The 22,108-nt window shown below is 41.4% G+C and overlaps 1 protein-coding gene across 8 annotated transcripts in view; it reads right to left on the minus strand.

Annotated features, from left to right (window-relative positions):
- Nucleotides 1-22,108, minus strand: part of atf7ip2 (activating transcription factor 7 interacting protein 2) — a 186,575-nt gene that overhangs the window by 4,093 nt on the left and 160,374 nt on the right. For 5 of the 8 annotated variants that reach the window (XM_068056399.1, XM_068056397.1, XM_068056401.1 and 2 more), the window contains 2 exons: nt 12,463-12,648; nt 8,555-8,640 (listed from right to left, as the gene is read on the minus strand). In XM_068056399.1, the coding sequence (XP_067912500.1) occupies nt 8,555-8,640; nt 12,463-12,648 (272 nt within the window). Of the gene's footprint in view, nt 1-8,554; nt 8,641-10,157; nt 10,319-11,053; nt 11,264-12,462; nt 12,649-22,108 lie in introns of those variants that run through there. The other 3 variants (XR_010977408.1, XR_010977409.1, XR_010977410.1) reach the window with 3 other exon arrangements.

A 22,108-nucleotide genomic window follows, 5' to 3' on the forward strand; every position in this document is an offset into this window, starting at 1 on the left:
GTGGTCACACTGCAGGTAAAGACTGCTCAGGCAGAAAGGGAATGGGTGACCGCCAGGCAGAGTAGAAGAACTAGGCAGGTAGTGCAGGAGTCCCCTGGGACCATCTCCCTCTCTAACAGATTTTACGCTTTGAATACTGTTGAGGGAGATAGCTTCTCAGGGGAATGCAGCAAGAGCCAAGTCTATGGCACCACGGGTGGCTCAACTGCTCAGGAGGGCAGGAAAAAAAATGGGAGAGCTATAGTGATAGGGGATTCTATTGTAAGGGGTACAGATAGGCGTTTCCGTGGCCACAAACATGACTCCAGGATGGTATGTTGCCTCCCTGGTGCTAGGGTCAAGGATGTCACAGATCGACTGCAGGACATTCTGAAGTGGGAGGGTGAACAGTCATGGTTCACATTGGTACCAACAAAATAGGTAGAAAGAGGGATGAAGTCCTGCAACAAATATTTAGGGAGCTAGGTTGCATATTAAAAAGTAGGACCTCAGAGGTTGTAATCTCTGGATTACTCCTGGTGCCACATGCTAGTGAGTATAGGAATAGGAGGATAGAGCAGATGAATGTGTGGCTGAAGAGATGGTGCAGGAGGGAGGGCTTTAGTTTCCTGGATCACTGGGTCTGTGCCTGGCGAAGGTGGGACCTGGACAAGTTGGACAGGTTGCACCTGAACCGGAACAGGACTAACATTATTGCAGGGAGGTTTGCTAGTGCTCTTGCTTGGTGGGGGGGGTGGGGGGGGAGGTGGTGGGGTTACATTAATTTGGCAGGAGAATGGGATACAGAGTGGAGGTACAGTAGGGGGTAATGCACAGCCAAATATAGAAGAGAAACTACGTCAGTCTGGAAGTCAGAGCAGATATAGACCTGTTAAGGCACAATCAAATAATGCAAGGCTGGATTGCATCTATTTTAACGCAAGGAGTCATACAAGTAAGGCAGATGAATTGAGGGCGTTGATTAACACATGGGAATATGATATTATTGCTATCACAGAAACATGTTTGAGGGAGGGACAGGACTGGCAGCTCAATATTTCAGGGTATAGACTCTTCAGGTGTGATGGGGGTGGGGGGTGGTGGTGTAAAAGAGGAGGTGGCATTGCGCTATTGATCAACAAGTCAATTACTGCAGTAAGGAGGGAGATCATCTTCGAAGGTTCCTCAGATGAGGTCATATGGGTAGAACAAAAACAAAAAAGGGGGGCAATCACTTGGCTGGGAGTGTACTACAGGCCTCCAAACAGTTAGGGAGAGATAGAGGAACAGATATGTCGGCAAATCTGAGTGGTGTAAAAATAATAGGGTAATAATAGTAGGGGATTTCAACTTCCTCAATATTAGTTTAGTTTAGTTTAGAGATACAGCACTGAAACAGGCCCTTCGGCCCACCGAGTCTGTGCCGACCATCAACCACCCACTGGGATTGTCTTAGTGCAAAAGGCTTAAAGGGGGCAAAATTCTTAAAGTGCATCCAGGAGAGCTTTTTAAGCCAGCACATAGGAAGTCCTACAAGAGAAGAGGCGGTACTGGACCTAATCTTAGGGAATGAAGCTGGACAAGTGGTAGAAGTGTTAGTGGGGGAGCATTTTGGGGATAGTGACCATAACTCTAAGATTTAAGGTAGTTATGGAAAAGGACAAAGACAGAACGGAAATAAAGGTACTGAATTGGGGGAAGGCCGATTTCAATATGATGAAACAGGATCCAAAGTGGACTGGGAGCAGCTACCTGTAGGAAAGTCTACATCAGACCAGTGGGCATCATTCAAAAAGGAATGAGTGAGTGTTCAAGGCCAACATGTTGCTGTGAAGGTGAAGGGTAGGACCAATAAGTCCAGGGAACCCTGGATGTCAAAGGATATAAAGGATATAAAGGATTGGATAAGGGGAAAAAATGGAGGCGTATGGCAGATTCAGAGGGCTGAAAACAGCGGCGGCCCTAGGGGAGTAAAGAAAGCGTAGGGGGTACTTAAAGTAATTCGGAGAGCGAAGAGAGGGCATGAAAAAACAATGGCGGGCAAGATAAAGGAAAATCCCAAGGCGTTTTATAAGTATATTAAGGGAAAGAGGCTAACCAGGGAAAGAGTAGGGCTTATTAGGGACCAAAGTGGCAATCTGCCTGTGGAGCCGGGAGGACATGGGTGAGGTTTTAAATGATTACTTTTCATCTGTGTTCACTATGGAGAAGGACGACGTAGGTGTAGAGATCAGGGAGGGGGATTGTGATATAATTCAACAAATTAGCATTGAAAGGGAGGAGGTATGAGCAGTTTTAGCGGGCTTAAAAGTGAATAAATTCCCAGGCCCAGATGAGATGTATCCCAGGCTGCTATGCGAGGCAAGGGAGGAGATTGCAGGGGCTCCGACACAAATTTTCAAATCCTCTCTGGCCACACGAGCGGTGCCAGAGGACTGGAGAACAGTGAATGTGGTACCATTATTCAAGAAGGGTAGTAGGGATAAACCTGGTAATTACAGGCCAGTGAGTCTAACATCAGTGGTCGAGAAACTATTGGAAAAATTTGAGGAACAGGCTTAATCTCCATTTGGAGAGGCAGGGATCAACGATAGTCAGCATGGCTTTGTCAGGGGCAGATCATGTCTAACAAATTTGATTGAATTTTTCGAGGAGGTGACTAGATGTGTAGGTGAGGGTAAAGCAGTTGATGTAGTCTACATGGACTTCAGTAAGGCTTTTGATAACGTCCCGCATGGCAGATTGGTTAAGAGGTAAGAGCCCATGGGATCCAGGACAATTTGGCAAATTAGATCCAAAATTGGCTTAGTGGCAGGAGGCAGAGGGTGAAGGTCGAGGGTTGTTTTTGCGATTGGAAGCCTGTGACAGAGGTGTACTGCAGGGATCGGTGCTGGGACCCTTGCTGTTTTCAGTGTACATTAATGATTTAGACGTGAATATAGGAGGTATGGATCAGTAAATTCGCAGATGGCATGAAAATTGGTGGTGTCGTAAATGGTGAGGAGGAAAGCCTTAGATGACAGGACAATATTGATGGGCTGCTAAGATGGGCGGAGCAGTGTTAAATGGAATTTAATCCTGAGAAGTGTGAGGTGATACATTTTGGGAGGACTAACAAGGAAAGGGAATATACAATGGATAGTAGGACCCTAGGAAGTACAAAGGGTCAGAGGAACCTTGCTGTACTTGTCCATTGATCACCGAAGGCAGCAGCACAGGTAGATAAGGTGGTTAAGAAGGCATATGGGATACTTGCCTTTAATAGCTGAGGCATAGAATATAAGAGCAAGGAGGTTATGATAGAGCTGTATAAAATGCTAGTTAGGCCACAACTGGAGTACTGTGTACAGTTCTGGGCACCACACTATAGGAAGGATGTGATTGCACTGGAGAGGGTGCAGAGGAAATTCACCAGGATGTTGCCTGGGCTGGAGCGTTTCAGCTATGAAGAGAGACTGAAAAGGCGAGGGTTGTTTTCCTTAGAGCAGAGAAGGCTGAGGGGGGACCTGACTGAGGTATACAAAATTATGAGGGGCATAGATAGGGTAGGTAGGAAGAAACCTTTTCCCTTAGCGGAGGTATCAATAACCAGGGGGCATAGATTTAAGGTAAGGGGCAGGAGGTTTAGAGGGGATTTGAGGAAAAAAAAATTTCACCCAGAGGTTGTTTGGAATCTGGAAAACACTGCCTGAAGGGGAGGTAGAGGCAAGAACCCTCACAACATTTAAGAAATATTTAGATGAGCACTGGAAACGCCATAGCATACAAGGCTACGGGCCAAGTGCTGGAAAATGGGATTAGAATAGATAGGTGCTTGATGGCCGGAACGGACACGATGGGCCTGTTTCTGTGCTGTATAACTCTACAGTGTGGGAAAAAGGGGTTCCATTTCATGGGGCACTGGCACCAGTATAGGGACAAGAAGGAACTGTACCGTTGGGACAGGCTCCACCTGAACCACGCTGGGACCAAGATCCTACCCGAAAGGATATACAGGGTGGTCACAAGGGCTTTAAATGAGTAAATGGAAAAGATAATATAGATAACAGTTTGAAAACAAACAATAAAGACAGCAGAGTAACAATCAGAAATTGCGCTTGAGGCACCATAGGAAAGGAGAAACGAAAAGATGTAAAGTAATTGAACAGAGAGGGGAGTAAGAAATGTGTGAGCAAAACATTACAGCAGAACGACAGTTAGTGTGCGTGGCCCAATAAATGTTCTTTACAAAAATGCACAGTATAAAGGAACAAACTGAATTGCTTGCAGAAAATCAATTTGGAGGGACATGGTAGCTATTGCTGAGACATGGCTGCAAGATGGTCAGGACTGGGAACTAAACATACCAGGTTATAAGGTTTACAGGAAAAAAAAAAGGGAAAATGGTAGACTGGGAAGAGTAGCCTTAGCGATGAAGAATGACATCACGTCAATGGTAAATGAGGATATAATGAGAGATAAGCAGGCATTGGGGACCTTATGGTTAGAATTAAGAAATAGAGAAAGGTAGGAGTTGTATATAGATAGGAACTGTGAAGTGGTGGATGATATAAATGCAGAGATTGGACAAACATGTAGCAAAGACAGACTAGTTTTAATGGGGGATTTTAACTTTCATAAAGATTAGGATAAGCAGATTAACATGTCAGAAAGGTAGTGATTTTTGTGTGTGTCTGCAATAGTTTTCAGCAGCAATATGTCCTAGAACCAACAAGGGGGAATGTCAGATTAGATTTAGTAATGAGTAATGAGCCAGATTTAGTTAACAACCTAGCAGTGCATGAACATTTATCAATTAGCGATCACAATATTATCGATTTCAATCTAGTGTTCGAAAGGGAGAAACGTCAAACAGTTACTAAGTGTTACGACCAGGTGAGAAAGGTGTCTAGGGGTCCCTTTTAGCCTTCGCCTGGTCTTATTGTAACAGGGTTTATGTTTTTTTTTAAACACACCGTGTTTTGAGCTCCCCTTTGGTCAATCCTTGTTCACCGCTTTCCAATTATAAGGCAAAGAAATGAGCACACCAGGTTTTCTTAGGTTTAAAGAAGAAAAGTGAAATTTATTAAAACTTAAACTCTAATTCGGTTAACGCCTACGGATATAAGCCGCACCACATGCTAGCATGCATACACGATACACACATGCAAATAGAGACAGAAAAGAGAAGAAAAATAAAAGTGGGGAGGTTTGAGGCAATATCAGAAGAGTTTCTTGTTACTGTGCTTCGATGTCCTTTTGTAGGTAATTCTTGCTTTTCGTTGGGGCCCAGTATTCTTCTTAAACCTTGTTCACTGTAGGAGACTTTTCTCTCTTGGGGTTCATGTGTCTTCAGTTCTGTGAGAAAGAGATGGGAGAAGACAGGACAGAGATGTTCTTAGTCCAGGAGCAAAGAGCTTTCTGAATTTTAAAATTCTGTGGCAAGTTCAAATTCAAAAAGCTCCAACAGCCAGTTAATCATGTGACTAAACTGGCCTGACCACATTGTGTGTGCATCGGGGAAGTGTACTGGTTCCTTTGTTCCAACACGGTCTGCTAGTATGCAAAAAAGGTCTTTCCGGTGGGGGGGCCTGGCAATTCCTTGTGATAGGCCCTCTTTTCTTCCCAGCAACAATTTTAAGTTGAATGGAAGTTTAAGGAAGATGGTTGTGGTTGTTGGAGGTCAATCATCTCAGTTCCAGGACATCACTGCAGGAGTTCCTCAGGGTAGTGTCCTAGGCCCAACCATCTTCAGCTGCTTCAATGACCTTCCTTCAATCATAAGGTCAGAAGTGATGATTGCACAATGTTCAGCATCATTCATGACTCCTTAGATGCTGAAGCAGTCTGTGTAGAAATGCAGCAAGACCTGGCCAATATACAGGCTTGGGCTGATAAGTGGCAAGTAACATTCGCGCCACATAAGTGCCAGGCAATGACTATGTTAAACGAGAGAGAATCTTACCATCTCCCATTGACATTCAAATCGCTGAATCCCCCAGTATCATCCTGGGGGTTACCATTGATCAAAAACTGAACTGGAGTAGCCATATAAACACTGTGGCTACAAGAGCAGGTCAGAGACCAGAAATCCTGCAGCGAGTAACTTACCTCTTGACTCCCCAAAGCCTGTTCACCATCTACAAGGCACAAGTCAGGAGTGTGATGGAATACTCTCCATTTGCCTGGATGGGTGCAGCTCCAATCACACTCAAGAAGCTCGACACCATCCAGGACAAAGCAGCCCGCTTGATTAGCACCCCATCTACAAACATTCAGTTCCTCCACCACCGACACACAGTGGCAGCAGTGTATACCATCTACAAGATGCATTGCAGCAATGCACAAAGGCTCCTTAGACAGCACCTTCCAAACCCATGACCTCTACCACTTCGAAGGACAAGGGCAGCAGTTGCATGGGAACACCACCACCTGCAAGTTTCCCTCCAAGCCACACAGCATTCTGACTTGGAACTATATTGCCGTTCCTTCACTGTGGCTGCGGAGTCTCAGACTAGGAGACAAAGTCAAAAAATTAGAGTCAGAGCTTTCAGGAGTGAAATTAGGAAACTCTTCTACACATAAAGTGTGGTAGAACTTGGAACTCTCTTCCACAATTGGCAATTGATGCTAGATCAATGATTAATTTTAAAACTGAGATTGATAGATTTTTGTCAATCGAAGATATTAAGGGATATGGGACAAAGGCGAGTATATGGAGTTAGGTCGTAGATCAGCCATGATCTCATTGAATGGCGGGACAGGCTCGAGAGGCTAAATGGCCTACTCCTGTTCTTATGTTCCTTTGTCTCTGTAACCTATTACTACATGCCCAACAACTGTCAAAGTTTACCTTCCTGCCCTACTTTCTTTTTTTGACCTTCACTTGCCACTGTGGACCTGCAATTTTGAGGAAGTGCTTCTGGTCTCCTGGCTGAGTTATGGCAAGAGACATTAGGAGAACCTCCATGAAATTTCAGCACCTGAGTCTTTACGTGCATGAAGAGCAAGAAACAGTGGGCACAAGATGACTGATGTGCCAATGTTTGGGTCAGGTGCTACCTTTGTACTAAACGTACTAAAAAGAGCCAATTTACATTTGAGCCAGATCTATATGTACCAAATTGATGCAGAATGTCACTCCCCATATCTATTCAAGATCTGAGCACCAGGATATTCAGGGAGATGAGGAAATATTTTTTATTCAGTGTGTTGTTATGCTCTTGACGGCATTGCCTGAAAGAGTGATGGAAGCAGATTCAATAGTAACTTTGAAAAGGGAATTGGATATCTACTTAAAAAAGATTTTAAAAAACATGGCTATAAGAAAAGGGCGGCACAGTGGCGCAGTGGTTAGCACTGCAGCCTCACAGCTCCAGGGACCCGGGTTCGATTCCGGGTACTGCCTGTGTGGAGTTTGCAAGTTCTCCCTGTGTCTGCGTGGGTTTTCTCCGGGTGCTCCGGTTTCCTCCCACAAGCCAAAAGACTTGCAGGTTGATAGGTAAATTGGCCATTATAAAATTGTCACTAGTATAGGTAGGTGGTAGGGAAATATAGGGACAGGTGGGGATGTTTGGTAGGAATATGGGATTAGTGTAGGATTAGTATAAATGGGTGGTTGATGTTCGGCACAGACTCGGTGGGCCGAAGGGCCTGTTTCAGTGCTGTATCTCTAATCTAAAAAAAAAAAGTGCAGGAGACTCACTGGTAGTAGGCATGATGGGCCAAATAACCTCCTCTATTCTGTATAATACTATTTCTTGTAACTAGGATGTCAAAGTTAGCACAATGATGGAGTGATGAAAGTGAAGCATTTCTGTCTAAGATTTAGCCTGATATTGGCTTAAGTTTGCTATGACGCATAAGGGATGAAAACCGGATTCAGTCACTGAGGAATATTACAATTACGGCTCCCTGAAATGGAAATCTTCCTTTGAGCAGAACACTATATGGTGGTGTAATCCTTAACACATTCCTTTGGAGAGTCAGCTTATTAAAGAAATAAATAGCAGCTATGATGACATGCTGCAAAGAAAATTAATTATTTGGTCTTGTGCCCATGTGACCTGCATTACACTGCACTGTGGCACTGCCAGACAGAAAATATCTCCATCGCAATCCAGTTTGGCAGACTAAACCTAAAGTTAGGATCTTACTACAGGATTTTCTTCCTCTTAGAAGTGCCACTGGAAGGAGGTCTATTTGTTACCTGACCACTGGATTTTTTTCTTAGCTCTGCAAGGTAACTTCTTTGCTCATGCTGTAACCACCAGTGTTTGTTTACGAGTCCTTATAATTTTACTCCTCTGAGAAATCTGCAAAGCTAAAAGGTGGATTATAATCTGGGGAATATCACTGGGGCAGAGTGATTGAAGAAGAATTTAAGATTTTGTTTTTAAGCTCGACTCTCTGCCTGGTGATAGTCGTGTACAGTACAGGAAGGAAAGGTCATGTTTAAAAAAAGAAAAGCATGCCTGTGATTTTCCTGTTGGTGAAATGATGATACCGTAATATGTCATAACCTGGATACGTCAATAAATGCTTTTTAAAATGCTGACAATATATACATACTTAAAGGTTTTCATAGAATACTTGCCTGAAAATGTTGCAGTTGTTGATCCATTATAGGGTCAACAGGCTTTAGATTTTCAGTCATCACATTACTTCCTTTCATTGGTCCACCTAAACAAACATGTATATTTATTGCTTGCAGTGGCTGATTTTATTAGAGTATTTATTTTGTAAAATAGATATTTATGCATTTGGGGGTTAAGGTTATTTAGGTTTAAAACTTAAAAAAAAATTCATCAATGCCAATGCAAAATTTCCTGTGTGATGTTTTACAGTACAAGGCTGACTACAGCCTTCATGATGGACCAGCACTAGAGGGCAAACAACCTAACCTGTGCCATCTCAATTGATATGGGGAATGGGCAGTCCAGATAACTGGGGATGAAAACTATGGCCTGGATTTTGCGATCAGCAATGAAACAACGGCGCTTGCCGCTGACCTCGAAGAAAGCTGCTTACAAAGATTTAGCGATTGCTGTGGCATGGACTTCCCCTTTCCCAATGGTAGTTTAAATCTGACACCAAGTTAAGGGGATCGCCTGGTATGCAGCAGCAGTAATGCCAGTGAGCAGGGTAAGCAGCTAATCATATTGAAGTGTTTTCCCAGGCAGCAAACCAGGAAATTAAAAACACTTTATCCTTCACTTTTAATTTAAACTTTCAAATAGCAAAATAAATGATGAGTGGATTAAGACCGAAACTAAAATATCAAACTTTAAAATAAAAAAAATTGGAATATATCACAATGGAGAAATTTGTCATTCAACAAATATTCAACAAAGGGAGTTCAGCGAAGGTTTACCTGACTGATTCCTGGGATGGTGGGACTGACGCATGAGGAGAGATTGAGTCAGTTAGGATTACATTCGCTGGAGTTCTGAAGAGTGAGGGGGGATCTCATAGAAACCTATAAAATTCTAACAGGACTTGATGGGGTAGATGCAGGAAGGATGTTCCCGAAGGTGGGCGAGTCAAGAACCAGGGGTCATAGTCTAAGGATAGAGGGTAAACCTTTCAGGACTGAGATGAGGAGAAATTTCTTCACCCAGAGAGTGGTGAGCCTGTGGAATTCGCTACCACAGAAAGCAGTTGAGGGCAAAACATTGTATGTTTTCAAGAAGGAGTTAGATATAGCTCTGGGTCTAAAGGGATCAAAGGGTATGGAGCGAAAGTGGGAACAGGCTACTGAGTTGGATGATCAGCCATGATCATAATGAATGGCGGAACAGGCTTGAAGGGCCGAATGGCCTACTCCTGCTCCTATTTTCTATGTTTCAATATAAAATTACTATTTCAGGGCCAGTGAGACTGTCTTAGCAGTAATTTTGAACTTTAAAAACACAGTTACACCTCATTCAACAGGGTGTAACTTTTATAAGGGTTTTTACAGTGAGAAAAAAATGCAAGAGCGGAAATTATTGTCAATTCAATTGATTTCCCTTGATTGCAATCTGGGAAGGGGGGGGGGGGGTGGAGGTGGGTGGGGGGAGAAATGTCATTAGTGCACATTCTGGAAACATTGACTGATTTGCCGTTATTGCCATTGCAAAGTCCGGGCCATTGAGACAGTAAACAAGGGAGAGTTTGGCAGCTTTGAACCAGCCTGACAAGATAATGCTTCACTTCACCTTCCTCGACTTGGTAGCATTTTGCATTGTGATCAACAGCTGGTCACGTTGGCCCCTCTGCTACACAGATTAATTTGGTTCTCGTTACTTTGTACACAACCTCAAAGACTCCGTTAACACGTTCCCTTTTGTTTGTGTGGGGCTTTCTCAAGATGAGGATGCTGCCATGAGGGAGGAGAGGAAGCAGATTCATTCCATCAAGCACTCCAAAACCCTGCAATACTAAAGAAAAGTCCCCTCCGGGTAGTATGGTAGGAACACCTGGTCAAGCATCAAGCACCAGCAAGGAGGTGCAAGCAGAGCTGTGGCAGCAGATGAGCAACAACAGGAGAAAAGGAGGCTGAGTGCCAGAGGGATAGTTACTATGGGATCCGTGGATACTTTAGTAGAGATACATCCTGGGTTTTAGTGATTAAATCAGCAGAAGCGGTCTTTTAAGAATCACAGGAATGGCACAGAATTCTGCAATGTTTCTCTGATATCTATGAGTCTTCTTGGGAACCTGCAGAGAGTGACAACTCTGGGGTGTCATTTTGAGAGCCTCCCCCCCCAGGACGAAGTGTCAAACCACAATCAATTTTGCTAGTCAATGCTGTCTGCTGTATTTCAGAGCTTGAGTTCCACATTACAGGAGCTCTTACTTCTGGTTTAAAGAAGCCAGAGGATTAGCTTGAAAAAACCTTAATGGCAGGCTTAATGCTATTTACTGACAGCCATGGGCTTGTCCCACAGAGATTACTGGTGATCCACAAGGGGCAGCCAACAGGTGGATATAGCAGGAAGAGCAACATAAGAGCTGGACTTCTCAGGTGATGGCAGGTCCCGTCAGCCAGCCCTCTTGGAGGAACGCAGAGCAAAAGCAGCTAGTCAGCCAGCACAGATGCGGAGATACTTACTGACAGTAGTGTTAGAGCCATCTGTTAACGCAGCAGAAATGGGCCATTCATCATTGGTTGGTTATGAGGATTCCGTTGATTAGCAGCAGTCTGCAATCACACTTGCTCCTCCCAATAAGTTGAAGACATACTATACTATCATCAGGGCAAGTATTGGTGAACAAACATATGGAGTAGGGAAATAAACTGCTTGCACCTTCGTTGGAATGGCTGAGAATTTTTTCAACAGAATGATCACATTAATATTGTTGTTAATGGCTAATATGTAGCAATGGTAATGAAGGGACATTTGGACCATTGTATTGACATGGGGCTGTGTAGTATGTAATGAACTACGAAACAGTAAACGTAAAGGCTCAAAAACTTTAATTCATGTCAATCACTCCTTTATACACCACTCTATCTGGCTCTATATCAGCCTCACCCAGTTCTCCCTTTTCCTTCTACACTAACTATAATGGGGAGTTCAGGTTAGCAAGCCAAAGTCAGCAATTAGGATGCATATTTTAGATATATGGCAACTTCGGTTTAAGCAGTGAAGTTCTAAAGTGAAGTGGAGGTCTCCCAGCACTTGTAATATGGGCACTCAGCTAATCAGAAGCTGTGCTGCCAAAGACTCAGAGAAGTTTGATGTAGGGAATGTACTGCTTGGCTCAGTGCTAAAGGTGTATTGTATGACCATAGCCAAGTTGTAGCATGTACTCTGTGCTGTACAGATTTTAATTATGTAATTTTGCATCATGCAATAATGGTTCCAAAAATTTAAGGGGTTGAGATTGTGTGCTGCAAAATGAGTAATTAATATGTTAATGCATTTGTTTGAAATTCCTTTGTCTTCTATTTTAAGGAAATCAACCCATTTCTTTTAAACAGATGATTGCTTTTTAAAATTATGCAATAGAAAATTCATAACACTTGTTAATAATATTGTATCATATGATTTCAATCACCAAGACTGTCAAATACAACAGTAGATCATATGTGTGGCTACTGTTCTACATTTTAAAAAGGTAGAAACATTCAAAAATTCTTACTATTGCTCACTTACTTTCCATGACTTACTATCTCAAATTAGAATATTAATTCATTAGCTGTTCAATTAATTAAAGAAAAATACACCAAGACAGTACCCGTCCACTACATTTAGACACACATCGCCAAAAATGAGTCTGGCTAGATAACTCAAGAGTGATCTATAGTCAGCCTCAAGTGGAGATGTTGATTAAATTACACTGCTAGATGTATTAAGTTTAGAACATTTGTCTGTCTTCAGTTGGGAAACCAAATAGTCTTGGTAGTCGACAAAAATTGGATTGGAATCACTTGGAGTTGCCACTTTGTCAGTGAGGTCATGCCGTGCTTTTCCATTAGCAGGTCTTGATGGTGCCATAAATCAAAGATTCACCTACCTACTGAAAATATCTGCACAATCTCAGTCAGTGATGGTTGTACATTGGTTGCACTGATTTGTGGCTTGGCTGGCTGAATGTCCAAAATATGTGACATCTGTACAGGGTTGACACCAATCTGATTGTCTGGTTGAGTGGATGGTGCCTGAGTGCCTGTCGTTGTAACAGAAGTTTGAATCTGGGATTCTGAGGAGAAAGAGATCATGAAAATATTAACAAATGAAGAAAATATATCTGCACTATGGTTTATGTTTGGGAATTGATTGCTAATTGCTTAAAATGTGTTCTCAAGCATTTTAGTAGCATGCTAACTTTATTTTTAGACTGTTCTTTCATTGCACTAGCACAGCTTAAATACAATTTAGGGCCTTACTCCAACAGATATTTTAGTGTGCAAAACACCAAGAACTGGATTTACTGAGGGACAAGATTAACATGTAATTCTTAACCAGCCATGACATCGTCTCAAGCTAGCTCAACTTCTTCCTGGTGATTGTAAAAAGACCTCCCTTCATCTACAAACAACTGAGATTTGAAGAGTGATATTACTTTGAGTTATTCCTTAGACCCACCGGCCGTCCATGTCTCCGCTTTCAAGACGTCTGCAAACGCGACATGAAGTCTTGTGACATTGATTACAAGTTGTGGGAGTCAGTTGCCAGTGAATGCCAGAGCTGGCAGACAGCCATAAAGGCAGGGCTAAAGAGTGGCGAGTCAAAGAGACTTAGCTGTTGGCAGGAAAAAAGACAGAAGCGCAAGGAGAGAGCCAACTGTGTAACAGCCCCGACAACCAATTTTATCTGCAGCACCCGTGGAAGAGTCTGTCACTCTAGAATTGGCCTTTATAGCCACTCCAGGCACTGCTTCACAAACCACTGACCACCTCCAGGCGCTTACCCATTGTCTCTCGAGACAAGGAGGCCAAAGAAGATTCCTGTGCTGCGAATTCAATAAGTGTGGTTGTTCAGAATGTACTCTATTGAAAGCTCCAAATTTAAAATTGTGAAAAAACAAAATTTATAGTCAGCTTTGTCTATTTCAAATGGAATAAATTTGTTGTTTATAGATGTGAGAAAGAGGCAATGGGGCAGAAATCGATATGCATTGTTCTGGTTTTGAGAGTGTTATATGCGTGTAACATTGACTCACGCAGTTGTTGGATGGCCTGTTCACAAATTGTTCTGTCGTTCAGCCCTTTGCTAAATTCATCGGGTCCATCCTGGGTGGTCACCTAAAACAGATGTTAGCCCCCTTGCATGTATTACTTTGGGGCCTAAAATAAAAGCAAAATACTGCAGCTGCTGGAAATCTGAAATAAAAACAGAAAGTGCTAGAAATACTCAATAGGTCTGGCAGCATCTGTGGAGAGAGAAGCAGAGTTAACATTTTAGGTCTGTGACCTTTCATCAGAACTGCTAGCTCCGCTACTCTCTCCACAGATCCTGACCGGCCTGCTGAGTATTTCCAGCACTTTCTGTTTTTATTACTTTGGGGCCTGTCAAAGGATACCTTTACAAAGATTGCTTTCGATGAGCATGGCAGGCGTACAGACTGCCTCGCTCATGATTCTTCAGTGTCCCCTAACTAAGCTAATTTAGGAGCAGCCCTGCACCCCCCAATTCCGCAATTGTCACAATTGGCCCCTTGACTGTAGCCCACTCCAATATATCCTCCGGGACTTAACTTTGGGCTGCATTTGTGCCCCTATATCCACAAGATGCTTGTGGATGCATAACAGGCACCAGCAGCTCTCATATAAAATACTGATGAGGCCCAAGATTACATTGCACCCTAAATTGTTAATTTTTTTTCAGACATTGTCTTGTTTGTAAATGAAAAATCTTACAGTAATTAATAGCAGGGTTAAACTGGAAAAAAAACTACTTGCATTTTGATAAAAATGCTGGAAATTTGTATTACAGAGGTAGTTTGTGTACATTACAACAGTGACTACATTTTGAATGTATTTCATTGGCTGTAAAGCACTTTGGGATGTCTTGAGGTCGTGAAAGGCACTATGTAAATGCTTTTTTATAGTTTCATCAGGTCTCCTATTTCATTGGTCACTGTGATTTACAGAAATAGCAAAGTATGATGGGGAAATTGTTCCTGTAACACAAAGGTAGCATGGTACATGAGACTTTTACATAAAATATATTATAGACACGAGCAAGTGACAAAGGGCTAGAAATTAGTATGCACTGTGCCAATTTTTCCCAAGTGTCTTCACAATTGCGGATTATCTGTTTATTTTGCACTAATGCATTAAGAAATGTGATACATCCATTTCTGTGGTTGTTTTTGTAAGGTTCAAAAACAATTTCTCATTTTACGTGCAGTTGGAGATTAATTTCTTCATCTATTAATTCCGCACCATCTGCCTTTTTAGTATCAAGTAATTATGAGGTGATTATGGTTACGAATACTCGCAGCCCATTGTAACCTTACTACCGTGGTACAACAGCAGCCATTTGAATTTTTGATTGGCACAATTTGCACATCTGAGGACTAAAAAGCTGTGGTCAGCGCTTCCACTATGTCCTCTCTGGCTACCTTCAAAATCCTGGGGTGCATGCCATCAGAAAGAATAACCTTTGCACAGTTATAACAATTATTTCCTATTGCTGATACATCTACATTCTCACTTCCACCATCATTTGAAAACTAGTGCAAAATACTATTCAAGATCTAATTATACTCTCATCTTTCACAACTAGATTCCACTTCACCTGAGGGGCCATATTCTCTCTCACTACTCTTTTGCTTTTAATATGCTTATAAAAACCTTTATTTATACTTCCATATTATATGCGAAGCTTTTATCAAATTCTCCATTAGCATCTCTATCTCTCTTTTCACCATACATCTAGTTTTTACATTCCTCATATGTTTCTTTTGCATGGCTTTCTCTAGTTGCATCATAGCTCTCCTTTTTAAGTTTGTTTAGTCTTAATCTCTGTAGTTATCTTCAGAACTCTATTCTTTGATCAACCATTATTTGCCTGAAAGGATTTCCAACTAGTGATCAATCTTTTTACTAGTTTTTAGCCCAGTTAATTTGGGTCCGATCTCTAACTCTCCAAACTTTTCTAGTCCATCACTTATTTCTGACTCTTAATTATTCTTTTCTATTTTTACATACAACTTAACTGTATTGTGGTCAGTATTTCCCAATCATTCACCTACTCTCACATCAGTTATTTTCAGAGTTAAATCAAGCAATGCTTGCTTCCTTGTTGGACTGAACATACTGATTTAGGAAGCAGTCTTGGATGAATTCTAAGAGGTGTTCCTCACTTTGGCCACATGCATTACCTTAATCCCAGTATTATTGGCCTGTTTTTGCACATTCCTCTGAACTGTCAATAAATCTTCCCCACCATCTCATCATTGCATGGTGCTCTGTATTCATATGGACTCTGCCTTCATGTATGCCTCATGTTCTATTGCTGCAATAGAATTCTTTATTAATATTGCCACCCCATCCACTTTTCCCTATCCCTAACACAAAAATATGCCATTCTCAGCCTTGTTCAAACATGTTATGTTTCTGCTTTAGTTACTATATCATAGCCCTCCTAATGTGGATAAAAGCACTGGCACTTATTTGATAGCTTCCAGGGCTTATTCATGTATTGTAATGTTTTGTGATTTTATAATGACTAGTGTATTAAAATATGTAATACAAAAGTAGATCTTTGTTTAATTTGGCCTGTTGCTTTAAGGCAAGCAAGTCCAATTCCATTAAGAAACAAGGTTTGCGATCACTCAAATTTTAATTGTTGTTTCATCAGGTAATTTTGTAGATTATAATAGGTTTCAGTTTCAGGTTGCAGCTTACAAGCACCCACTATTTTAAGATTATTTTCCATCCATGACAAAAATGTGATGTCTGTAGCGTGCCACCTCGCACCTACCAAGTGCGGAAACTACACTTCGGTTTTGCAGCAGATTTGGGGCAAGTGGGAAAGGAAACTGTTCATGGATGTTCTCTGCTGCATTCTGCCTCCTGCACTATTCAATGGACTCACCCATAGAATCACAGAATAATTCAGCAGAAAACAAGGCCATTTGGCCCAGTGTGGTGGAGCTTTGGTCGAACTATCCAATTAGTGCCATTCTACCCACACACTTCTCATAGCCCTGCAGCTGTTTTTCCCTTCAAATGTTTATCCAATTCCTTTTTAAAAATTACTCTAGAATCTGATCCCACCACCCTCTCAGGTAGGTCTCAGCTCCCTGTATAGAAAAATGATTCCTCATGTCACCTCTGTTTCTGTTGTCAATCAATCAGCTTAAATCTGTGCCCTCTGGTTACTGACCATTCTGCTACTGGAAATAAGAGTAAATGGGGAGAACCTATTGAAAGCATTCATGCTTTTGAATATCGCTATCCAATTTTCACTCAACCTTCCCTGTTCCAAGAAGAACAACTCCAGATTCCCCAGCCTCCATACATAACTGAAGTCCCCTCATCCATGGTACAATTCCAGGAAATCTCTTAGATCTCAAATAGCCAGGCACTGAAGGATAGAAGACTGGAGTCTAGTCTTTATAAGCTTTTATTTACAAAGGCATATGTAGCATATCATGCACCTCCAACCAATAGTCACACTTTCTGTCTGCTCCTATATATACATGAACACAAGTGAGTCACCAATTAATGTGCGCCACCTGAATACAATTTACCTCCAATTGCTATACAATTAACAGATTCTATTTTTCCTCGGGATGTAAATAAAATTAGACTTTATATATACAACCATAATTTAAAAAAAGTGAAAGACTTCCTTAACCTCTGCAAAACATTACAGTGCAAGATGACCCTCCTCCAGGATCCCTAACAAATTCTTTGTACGTGCACATTTTAGTGAAATAATCTGAAAATTGATGGTTTGAATCTACTCATTTAATTTTACAGTCTCCTCAGCATTTGTTTGAAGTCAGCCAAGTCAATCAGTAATCTTCTTACACTTTTCGTACAGTGTACATTACCCCACAATGATCAATTATCTGTATAACATACTATCTTTGGTACCCCCATTGTATATAACGTCCCATAAAATATTTGCCAAATAGAATCCCATCTCCAGTGCCTCTACAACAGCTAGAATACTTTCCTGTATGGAATCGATGGGCCGAATGGCTTCCTTCTGTGCTGTAATGACTGACTTTTCACAACCCTTTTTATTTTCTCACCTTCCCAAGCTAAAAGGACATTTCCCACTTTCACCCATAAGAAGTACTATGAAACCAGCTGCAATAGAATACCCATCTGGAAGACCAGCATGCGCAGCATCAATAAAGATAACCAGTTTCATGTTTTTAATCGCCACCTAAGGATGGGGAACTGAAGTACACATTTTTCCAGACTTAACTTTCACAATGTTCTATCTGCCGCTAAAACATTTTCTACTTTGGGGTGTTTCATTGAAGTACTTAACTCCAACACATCAAAACCCATTCTGATGAAAGGTCACAGACCTGAAATGTTAACTCTGTTCTCTCTCCACAGATGCTGCCAGACCCGCTGAGCATTTCCAGCATTTTCTGTTTTTACATCAAAATTAACATCTGGCTTAGTTTGAGTGTGCAACCAGTTCAACTGACCAAGCTTCACAATTTCTCTGTCTCTAGATATAACAGCACTTTATGATGACCCAGTATGATTAGCTGGGATGGAGTTACACACTCTAAATAGGATTGTTGATTTAAAGTTATATCAGACCTACTATGCTCAATATCTAAAGCAATTAAAAGCCCCACAAGCCTGACTCCTAATTTAAGTTCTACTCTAATCTGAATAATGACACATTTCTTAAATTCCACAGTGCCATCAACATGCATCATGAAGATGCCTGCAAGTTTTTCATTATGATGATACCAATAATACATTGAGCGAACTGCTTTTAGTTGAGCACGACAGATTTTCAGCGAAGCAGATCTCATTGAAAGATACCGTACCCTAGAAGCACCATTTAGGTCATAGATGCATTTGTTTGGTTCCATATAGTTTCCTTCCACATCCGCTGTCTCTTTGGGCAGTGTCTGGAACACTTCTCTTTGCAAAGTATTGCCTTGCAGAAATGTGACTTTTATAGCAATTGACCTACATTTCTAGGAATATGTGGCCAAAAAGATTTTTAAGATTACTTTTCCAAAAGTGAAAAAGAGTCCACTCCAACATCTGTATCACCCAGTTTTTCTTAAAAAGCTCTAGCAACCAACTTTCCTTTAGCTTATAAATCTCAAATGCAAGGACTTTTTCAGTACGGATCCACCTATGCGACAAGGCTGTTTAACCCTTACCTGATAACTCAGAATAAACTCCAAATTCTCTTCAACTATCTAATTCCGTTTGTTTTGCCTCAATTAGTTTATCCTCAAGTTTACTGGCAACCACCAAAACTTCATGATCATGGAGGACTTCCATTTCTAGCTGTTACAGGACAGTTCTGTGGCCTTTATTTCATGGTCTGATCTATTCAAACCTCTACTTCCACTCATGTCTATAGGGACTATGATTGCGAGATCGCCCTCTTGCACTATTGGTGGCACTTTCTGTAGTTTGTGATCATTTTCCAACTCATGAAATCTACTCAGACCGAGTTTTGTTACTTTCCATTCTTTTACCCCATTCTGCCAGTCCATGGACCTCACTTCTTGGCCATCATCCCAAACATTCAACCAAAATTCAAACTTACCAGTAGTTTTTCCTACACATCCCACAATCATTGTACCCCTCCATTCATTAGACCTTTCTGGAACATGTCACCCAGGTACCCACCGTGGATAATTGTCCTGTGGATGTGATAGCTCTGTCATGATCACTCATATTACCATTATCCAGCCCTTGAACTACTGCATTCTCTTTCTCCAGACTCTCATCACAAAAAACAAACACTCCCATCAGCTGCTTAGTGTCAAGATTTACTGATTGTGAGAAATGAACCTTAACAGTTTGATTGCCATGTTTGACAAGTACTGTCTTACCATCACCTTATCATTCTCTATGACCCTCTCTTATAGTATATCATATCTGCTGAATTAAATTCTGTCTCAGAGCACTGAGGCATTGTATTGAACTATGAACATTCACTGATACCTCAGCCTGATAAAAGTCCATCTCCCTGGATGCAAAGAATATAAATGCTCGAAGAAAATGGCACTAATTGCAGTACCTTCTGGAGCAGGAGGAAAGCACAAAGAACAGAAGAAATTTGGGATTGGGCTCAGACTAGTTGGTAAGGACTAGATCCTCCAACCAGATGAAGAGAATTCTTTGTGTGAACTGCCTATGCTAAGGCAGTTGATAATTTATACGCTGGTTGATCAGCCAAAATTTTGCTCACCATTTCATCATCACAGACTGATTCTTTTCACAAAGACTATTGCTAAAATGACTCTCAGCTGTTGCATTCATGACAATGATATTCTTATTTTAATACAAATCTTTGAACTCTTTGTTGCAAATTAACTCCCAGTGTCAGTCAAAAACTTAACAGGTATCCCAAGTCCAGTTCCTATCCATGCTACCATAATTTTATCTATATAAAAAAAAAAACTTTATTGTCGTTATTAGATATTTGTGTAGAAATATTAAATCTTGTAGCCAGGTCAATAAAATGAAAGATGAAAACACTTGCGTTTTAGATCCATGGTAACTACCTTGTTAAAGTCAAATGCCAATGGAAGGCTTACACTAGGATGTAATCTTACTAATCTCTTCTATTAGCCTCGTATACTCATCAACTACACCTGCATCTTTTAGCAGGTCTTCAAACTATTGACAAATAAGGTGAGCAAATTCTTATGTAATTTTTAGACAGACAATTTGTTTTTCTTCTCCCTCATTCTCATCACCTGATGCCATTAATAGCTTAACATTCTGATGAGAAACCTTTTTTAAGGCAGCAGACATCTGCCCCAACAGACTCCTCAGAGAACTAGATGCCAGATAGAACCAGTTGCCTAGTACAAACTAGTAATTAAAAATGGTAGAACTGATCCAGGGATCCCTCAATTAAACTCTGTCAAACTTCAGTCGAATTTGTTAAAAGTCCATGTTACATTCTTCAATGGAATGACTGTCTGTTTTCCAAAACCTATCATTCTGATCAGGCCTTATAAGCATTTTTCTTTCTTAAAGGATTTCATTCAGAAATCTATTCAAAAGTTCAAACTTTAATCACTATCCAACTGCCTGGTATCCATATCAGAAAATCTCTTATTTCTGACTTTACTTTGTGGAGGAAGTGACAACACCAAGGCCATGCTTCGTTTTCTCCTTGGTAGAGTAACCAGTGTCCATATATAAACCTAATTCTTCCAGCTGGCCATGTGGTTCAGACTTTGAGAACATTAGAGGGTAATCATGATGACAATATCCAGGTTTGGGTTGATAAGTGGCAAGTAACATTCGCACCACACAAGTGCCGGGCAATGACCATCTCCAACAAGAGAGAATCTAACCATCTCCCCTTGACATTCAATGGCATTACCATTGCTGAATTCCCCACTATCAACATCCTAGGGGCTACCATTGACCAGAAACTGAACTGGAGTAGCCATATAAATACCATGGTTACAAGGAGCAGGTCAGAAGCTAGGAATCCTGCGGCGAGTAACTCACCTCCTGACTCCCCAAAGCCTGTCCACCATCTACAAGGCACAAGTCAGGAGTGTGATGGAATACTCTCCACTTGCCTAGATGGGTGCAACTCCAACAACACTCAAGAAGCTCGACACCATCCAGGACAAAGCAGCCCGCTTGATTGGCACCCCATCTACAAACATTCACTCCCTCCATCACTGACGTACAGTGGCAGCAGTGTGTACCATCTGCAACAACGCACCAAGGCTCCTTAGACAGCACCTTCTAAACCCGCGACCTCTACCAACTAGAAGGACAAGGGCAGCAAATGCATGGGAACACCACCACCTGCAAGTTCTCCTCCAAGTCACACACCATCCTGACTTGGAACTGTATCGCCGTTCCTTCACTGTCACTAGGTCAAAATCCTGGAATTCCCTTCCTAACAGCACTGTGGGTGTACCTACCTCATATGGACTGCAGCGGTTCAAGAAAGCAGCTCACCACCACCTTCTCAAGGGCAATTAGGGATGGGCAATAAATGCTGGCCTGGCCAGCGACGCCCACATCCCATGAATGAATAAAATAAAGACAATTTAAACTTGCTTTGTTATTTTCCACAATGGCTACTGGTATTTTAGCTTTATGTTGAAAAAAAATTATAATTTCCAAGCTTCAGGTAACCATCCTCTGTTATCACATTGGAACTCAGGGAGCCAAGTGATGAAGGATACAACATTGGAACCTGGCTGTAATACATTTATAAACTTTTATTTACAGAGACACACACAAAGCAGATCATGCACCTTGAACCAACAACCACACTTTCAGTCTGCTCTTATATCAATGAACACAGGCGAGTTCCCAAATAATGTCCACCAGCTGAATACAATTAACCCCCAAATGATATACAATTAACATCTTATGTTAAACATCCTCTTTAAGGACTTGACATTCTTCCTAAAGAATTGAACACAATACTCCAGCCAGGGACTAACCAGTGTTTTATATAGATTTAGCATAACTTCCTTGCTTTTGTATTCTATGCCTGTT

The sequence above is a fragment of the Heterodontus francisci genome, chromosome 24 (genome assembly GCF_036365525.1).
Source record: "Heterodontus francisci isolate sHetFra1 chromosome 24, sHetFra1.hap1, whole genome shotgun sequence".
Taxonomy (NCBI): domain Eukaryota; kingdom Metazoa; phylum Chordata; class Chondrichthyes; order Heterodontiformes; family Heterodontidae; genus Heterodontus; species Heterodontus francisci.